Genomic DNA, 7,349 nt, shown 5'->3' on the forward strand with positions numbered 1-7,349 from the left:
GCACTTTGCCCCTGCAAAAGATACATTGGACTAAACAGAAGAGTTACAGTCATGCATAATATAGGTACAGAGGCATCAGTATGAAAAGTAGATGAGTTTTAATAGAAGAAAATCAGGAAGATATCAGAAAAGCTTTTTTTAATGACACAAGTATGATAAATTCATACAAGTTCAAGTTCCCAGGACAAACATACATTCTTAATACACAACCAGAAAAGGACACACACACACACACACACAAAAAATATATAATATGTAATAAGATGAAACATCCTCTCCACAAAACACTGTCCTCTTGGCTTCAGTTCACAGTATTTGAACTAAAATTCATTTAAGGCACCATAGTAGAATCTCAGTGGAAATGCTTAAAGACAATAAGCTGTTTATTAAATCTCCATTGCTAGTGTGTTATAGATTTATAGTATTATACAGATAAGACAGAAAATATCATATTGCCTCTATATAAATCCATGCTACGCCCACATCTTGAATATTGTGTGCAGATCTTGTCATCCCATCTCAAAAAGGATATATTGGAATTGGAAAAGGTACAGAAATGGGCAACAGAAATGATTGGGGGTATGGAATAGCTTCTGTATGAAGAGAGATTAATAGAACTGGGACTTTTCAGCTTGGAAAAGAGACGACTAAGGGGGGGATAGGATAGAGGTCTATAAAATCATGACTAGTGTGGAGAAAGTAAATACGGAAGTGTTATTTAGTTCTTCTCATAACACAAGAACTAGAGGTAACCAAATGACATTAATAGGCAGCAGGTTTAAACCAAACAAAAGGAAGTATTTCTTCACACAACGTACAGTCAACCTGTGGAACTCCTTGACAGAGGACGTTGTGAAGGCCAAGACTATAACAGGGTTCAAAAAAGAACTGGATAAATTCATGGATGACAGGTTCATCAATGGCTATTAGTCAAGATAAGCGGGGATGGTATCCCTAGCGTCTGTTTGCCAGAAGCTGGGAATGGGCAACAGGGGGATGGATCATTTGATGATTACCTGTTCTGTTCATTCCCTCTGAAACATCTGGCATTGGCCACTGTTGGAAGACAGGATACTGGTCTAGATGGACCATTGGTCTGATCCAGTATTGCCATTCTTATGTCATACACAGAAATTAAGAATGAAGAAACGTAATCTTTATTCCATATTGAGAGCACTGTTAGTCAATAAAAATGATATTCAGTATAACAACTAGACTGTTCTTAAAGAAAATGTATTTCTTTTCCTAGAGAAATCATTTGATTTCTCTGGTGTCATTACCACAGACATACATGAATGACTAAATCTCCATGTACTTACAGGTTCTTCTTGGCAAAAAAATCTAGAAGGGCTATAAAGTAGCAAATCAAGTGAATGTGTGATTGGTGCTCCAAAGCTTCATAGCAATGAGACATGAAATGCTATACGATGTTGAAGATTAAAGAATGATGAGAAAAACATTGTTACAACAGCAAATAAATATTACCAACATGTCAACATTTTGAATAAGAAAAATCTTTAAATCACCTGTTATCAGCCACTTGAAGAAGATCTGCAACATACGGGTCATCTGGCTGAGGAACTGGATAAGCGCTGACTCCTGAAGGAGGGACAGGTTGATCAATCTGCATGAGTTGACGCCTGAATGGAATGTTTCTTTTCCTGCCACCTAAAAATCCACAAATGCTTATTACTTGAAATTGAAGTAAAAGAGGATATTCTATTTTCATCTGAAGTGAAGTATTCAATAGCTTCTGAATTGCCACGTTCCTCCTTTCATCACAGAGACGCGCCCATGAATAGAAGTCATACGTTCTTGACAACATCCTTAATAAAATACTACACCCGGGGTCAGCAACCTATGGTATGTGTGCCAAATACGTCACGTGAGCCGATTTTTAATGGCACGCTGCTGCCTGCTGGGGTCCCGGCAGCAGGCTGAGCCGGACTCCGGCAGGCAGCAGCGTGCCATTAAAAATGCTGCCTGACCCTGCCTGCTCTTCTCCACCCACCATCTACCACTCTCTCCGGTGGGGGAAGGGGACAGAAGCAAGCTTGGTCCTGCCGGCTGCTGTTGTACAGCAGGCTCCGTCGGCAGCCAAGTTTCCCCCTTCCCTCGCCTCTTCCCCTAGCGTGCTGCGTCGAGCCCCGCTTCCTCTCCCTCCCTGCCGCCGATGGCCCTTGTGAAGGAGGGGAGAAGAGCAGCCCCAGCACCCTTGCTGCTCAGACCGGTAAGGATGTGGGGAAGAGAGGCAGGAGTGGGGAGTACCCCTCCAGCCCCCTGCTGTGAGACGCTCAGGGCAGGGGGCTGGGAGCACCCCCCAATCCCAGCCCATCACCCCCCAGCCCTCTGCCCTGACCCCTGCACCCCAGCCCCCTGCATCCCCCACACAACCCCATCCCTGACTCCTGCATCCTCCACACATACCCAGCCCTCTACACCCCCTGCCCTGACTCCTGCACTTCCCACACATACCCAGCCCCCCCCACACCCTATGCCCTGACTCTTGCACCCCCTACATCCGCCAGTTGGCTGGGCAGCGCTACAGCTGTGCCACCCAGAGCACCAGGACAGGCAGCTGCGCCGCCCCACTGGAGCCAGCCATGCCACTGCACGCACAGAGTGCCCGCCTCAGGCCGCGCTCTAAAGAGCTCACACCCCGCTGCCCAGGAAGCATGTTGCCAGAGGCACAGTGAGCTGGGCTGTGGGGAGGGGGAAACGAGGTGGAGGGGCTGGGGGCTAGCTGCCAGGCCAGGAGATCAGAGCGGAGGAGGATCCCGGGCGGATTGGCCTCGCAGGCCGTTAGATTGTCCCACCTCTGGCTTAGCAGCAGACAGCTGAAAGGCAGCTTTCAGCAGCCCGTTAGAACAATCAACAACAGACCTTACCCTTCCCTCAGAGCTACAAAATTATCTGGGATCTCCTGCCCACTAAAATGAAAGCAGGCATAGCTGTGGTTCATGAATCACAAAGATCAGCTGTGGTAGCTGTTGGTGGGCTATAAAACAGCACAAGAATTTTTCTGGGTGGAGGAGGATATCAGTGACAACCTATCATTCCCTCAGCAAGCTATTTTAACTTGGTTTACATTCACAAAGGCTCTCTCTTGAAAAAGGGGGGGGGGGGGGGGGGGTGGGGGGGGGGGGGGGGGGGGGGGGGGGGGGGGGGGGGGGGGGGGGGGGGGGGGGTGGGGGGGGGGGGGAGGGGGGGGGGGGGGGGGGGGGGGGGGGGGGTGGGGGGGGGGGGGGGGGGGGGGGGGGGGGGTGGGGGTGGGGGGGGGGGGGGGTGGGGGGGGGGGGGGGGGGGGGGGGGTGGGGGGGGGGGGGGGGGGGGGGGGGGGGTGGGGGGGGGGGGGGGGGGGGGGGGGGGGGGGGGGGGGCGGGGGGGGGGGGGGGGTGGGGGGGGGGGGGGGGTGGGGGGGGGGGGGGTGGGGGGGGGGGGGGCTTGTGGGGAGGGGAGAGAGAGAGAGGGAGAGAGAGAGAAGAAGGAATCGAAGCTAGTGGTGGTGGACAAGGCCACATGCTTTCTCACTTGTCAGAGAAAACATTGGTGAAGGTATAGAACTATCAAGAAAGATTTAAATTTACCCTAAAATTAGCAGAATTCACATTTCAAAAGAAATCCACTTTTGATGGAGAAAACTAAAATCTCAATAACCAAGAATCCCAATTTCAAGTAGAGTGTAATATTAAATTATTTTGATTTCAAATATTTGTAATTTTAAGTCTGCACTATACCCTGTTCTGAAGATTTTTTTAAAGCATCTGTTCTCCATTAATTTAAACTGAGGGCATGGTTACATTTGGCAGATGTAGAGTTGCTGATGAGTTAAACCTGCCTGACGCGAGTGCAGTAGGAAAGCGCTGCAGTCGTCCCACACGATAGCTGTTATGCACTGGCATGACGCCACATTCTGCAGCAGCATTGGGAGTGGTTGCATTATGGCAGCATACCCCAGCATCGCAAGGACTGCAAACATGCTTATGTTCATGGGGATGGGGTGAAGTGTGACCAGGTGTGTTTTCTGTATGTGGGGAGGAGAGTGGTTTGGGGGTGCTGAGTTCATGTCAGCATGCTGTCTTGTAGTTCAGAGATCAGCAGACCTCCCACTCTCTCTTCTCATTACACAAGCATTCCCACACTAATGGCTTGCATTGCCGGCTGTCAGGAAACGGAACTTTGAAAGGCATTCTCCGCATTCCTACTGGAGTTCAAAACAATGACAAGAGTGGCCACTGTGACTTAAGGGGATTATGGGACATTTCCAGAGGCTGATCAGGAGCGCAGTAATGCAACCACCTCATTCACACTGACGCCCGTGCATTGTAGCCACGGCCGCAGCAAACATTATTCCTCTCATCAGGTGGAGCTTACCCAGCAGCGCTGTAGCTGCCAGAGTTCAGAGCGCTTACGTGCCGTTGCCAGCGTGGATGGAGATTGAGTTAGTGGCACCTGAGCAGCTCCCTTTATTGCGCTTAACTCGCAAGTGTAGCCAAGCCCTCAGTCAATATTTTGTCATTTACTATAATCATCTTTTTTTTAATTTACATATGTTTAAAAGCCAATATTTCTTTATGTAAAAAGACATCCTACCTATCATTCCACATATCAGAGTGCAAGTCTAAAAGTTGGTACTTTCAGTCCAAACAGGAATCTAATAAACCAATATGGACTAAGAGGACTGCAAAGACAGATTTATCCTAACCAGATACATATTTTTTTTAAAATTTTCAAATAAGATTGTAGTCCAAATTAACAAAAAAAATATCTTGGTGTATATTTTGTACATCCAAGTGACCTGGAATGATTTGTGCTTGTATATATCATACATTTGAACCTTCAATCTTAAAGGTCAATTAAATATGTTATTTAATTGGAAACATTGATCCAACAGAACATAACAGATAGAAAAATCTTTTAAAGAAACATCTTTGCATTAGCAATTTCATCCAGATATGTAAAAATCCAAAAAAACAGTATAGAATAGGGGTGAAAAATATTACTAATTTAGGAACGCATTCTGACCATGATTGGTGGATGCTTAATGCTTTTCCAGTAATGTAAAAATACAAATTTACATAGACTATCCAGTGTTCGTTGGCCAAACAAACAACAAAACCTTAAAGTGTTTATTTCTACCGTTTGCTATATTTTTCACCCCACGTTTCAGATATCTCAGGATTTTCCTTGCCAATTCGGCTACTTCCAACTGAAGTTCATGAATTTCTGGAAAATAATATTTACAATATAGTGCATATGTCCGATTGTTTTATTCCAGTAATTCCAAAACACATACATTTCTAGTGATTAGAGTTTCAACAGTTTTTCTATTTATTATTTTGCACTTGCCCCGCAAAAGATTACAGCCCCCATTCAACCCCCTATTCCCTGCCCTCTGACTGCCCCAACCCTTACCCACACCCCTACCCCCTGACCACCACCCTGAACTCTCCTGCCCTCCCAGCTCCCCGTCCCCTTACCGTGCTGCCTGGAGCACCGGTGGCTGGCAGCACTACAGACATGCATCACGCAGCACAGAGCACCAGATCAGGCTGGGCTCTGCAGTGGCACTACCCCAGGAGCTCACACCCCTGCTGCCCAGAGCACTGTGCTGGCGGCAGGGCGAGCTGAGGCTCTGGGGGTGGGGGAAGAGCTGTGGGGGTTGGGGAGGAGCCGAGGGGCTAGCCTCCTGGGCCAGATGTGGCCTCTGAGCTGTAGTTTTCCCACCTCTGCATTAGATGGTAGTTCAGTACAAAGTCTTCTCAAAACTGCAGTCATTTTACCGAGACAGTCACCAAATGAGCTAATTATACAGTGTATGTACTCATGTACTCCTTATGGGCACCTAAATCCCACAATTAGGAAACAGGGAGGGCAGTAGAGTTTTCCCACAGTACAATACATTCATAGCACTAGAATGTTGATACTGGGGCAGAAGACACTAGGCAGTCTGGGACAGGTTTACTTTGACTTGGGTCTGTGTACTGCAGTGTGGATGCCAGAGCCCAAGGTTCAAACATGGATCAGAAAATCCTTAACCTAGAGTTAAAATACAGCGTAGATACTTCAGCCCAGGGTTCCCTGACATGAGTCAGCTAGCTTGAGCCCCACTAACCTTAGGCTTACATTGCAACGTAACGTTACAGGGAGATGTGATGTGAGGCCCGAATTATCAAAGGACTATACTGAACAATATGCCAGACAAGAAGGGACTTTTGGGATAAACCTGCAAAGTGGATTTCCTGGGAAATGACTAGAGACAGGTTAATGCAAATTCCTCATCTCCAATTAATGTAGCTTCAAAAGACTGAGTGTTTTCCTGTGAGGAATAAGCAATTGTCTGCTGATCATATGTTATATGAGGCCAAGATCAAAGGCCCAAACTGTATAAAGGAAAGACTGAACTATTCCTGGTTATGCTGGTTCTGAATCTAGGACCATGTCTACAATAGCAAGCTTACAGCGGCACAGCTATACCAATGCAGCTGTGTTACTGTGAGATTGCTCACTTGGCTGCTCTATGCCAACGAGAGGGACCTCTCCTGTCAACATGGTAAAACCACCTCAATGAGTGGCGATAGCTATATTGGCGGGAGAAGCTCTCCCATCAACAAAGCACTGTGCACACTACCACTTATGCTGGCAAAATGTATGGTGCTTAGAGCATAAGTGCTGACTCCATGGGTGCTCCAAGGCTGGAGCACCCATGTGAAAAAAATGGTGGGTGCTGAGCACCCATCGGCAGACCCCCTACCAGCACCTCCTCATCCCCCCAGCACCTCCAGGCTGCTGGTGGGCCCCACAGATCAGTGCCTCCCCCCTCCCTCCCAGCGCCTTCCAACTGCCATAGATCAGCTGTTTCGAGGTCTCAGGAGGCACTAGAGTGGGGGGAGGGAGGAGGAGCGAGAGCACAGTGTGCTCGGGGGAGGAACTGGGCAGGGAAGGGGTAGGGGTGGGAAGAAGCAGGGTGGGGTAGGTTTGTATTGTTTTTAATATGTTTGCTGTATAATGCTTTCACCTTAACAATAAGCATGCTTGCTTATAAATAGCTGTGTGGTAACTTATAACTGTGGGCCATTATGCTGTTTACAGCCTTCAAAAAGTGCAGACGATGGGGCTTTCTGGGAATACCACAGTGTAGGCAGGGAACTGTGCCACCTGGAAAAACACCCTGTCAGGAGGGAGAGAGACATGGCTCTCTATTCAAGACACATTATGGCTGAGGCCAGGTCTACACTGCGACTTTAAATCGGTTTAATGGCCGATATACCGATTTAACGCTGTATCCGTTCACACGACGTCGTCATTAATATCGAGTTAACCGCCTCCTTAAATCGATTTCGGAACTC

General features: G+C 47.8%; 1 protein-coding gene across 3 annotated transcripts in view; it reads right to left on the bottom strand.

Annotated features, from left to right (window-relative positions):
* CEP135 (centrosomal protein 135) overlaps positions 1–7,349 on the bottom strand; it is a 98,513-nt gene that overhangs the window by 67,303 nt on the left and 23,861 nt on the right. For all 3 annotated transcript variants that reach the window (XM_032782790.2, XM_032782780.2, XM_032782808.2), the window contains one exon: positions 1,527–1,668. In XM_032782790.2, the coding sequence (XP_032638681.1) occupies positions 1,527–1,668 (142 nt within the window). The remainder of the gene's footprint in view (positions 1–1,526; positions 1,669–7,349) is intronic.

This window comes from Chelonoidis abingdonii, chromosome 5 (assembly GCF_003597395.2).
Source record: "Chelonoidis abingdonii isolate Lonesome George chromosome 5, CheloAbing_2.0, whole genome shotgun sequence".
NCBI lineage: Eukaryota > Metazoa > Chordata > Testudines > Testudinidae > Chelonoidis > Chelonoidis abingdonii.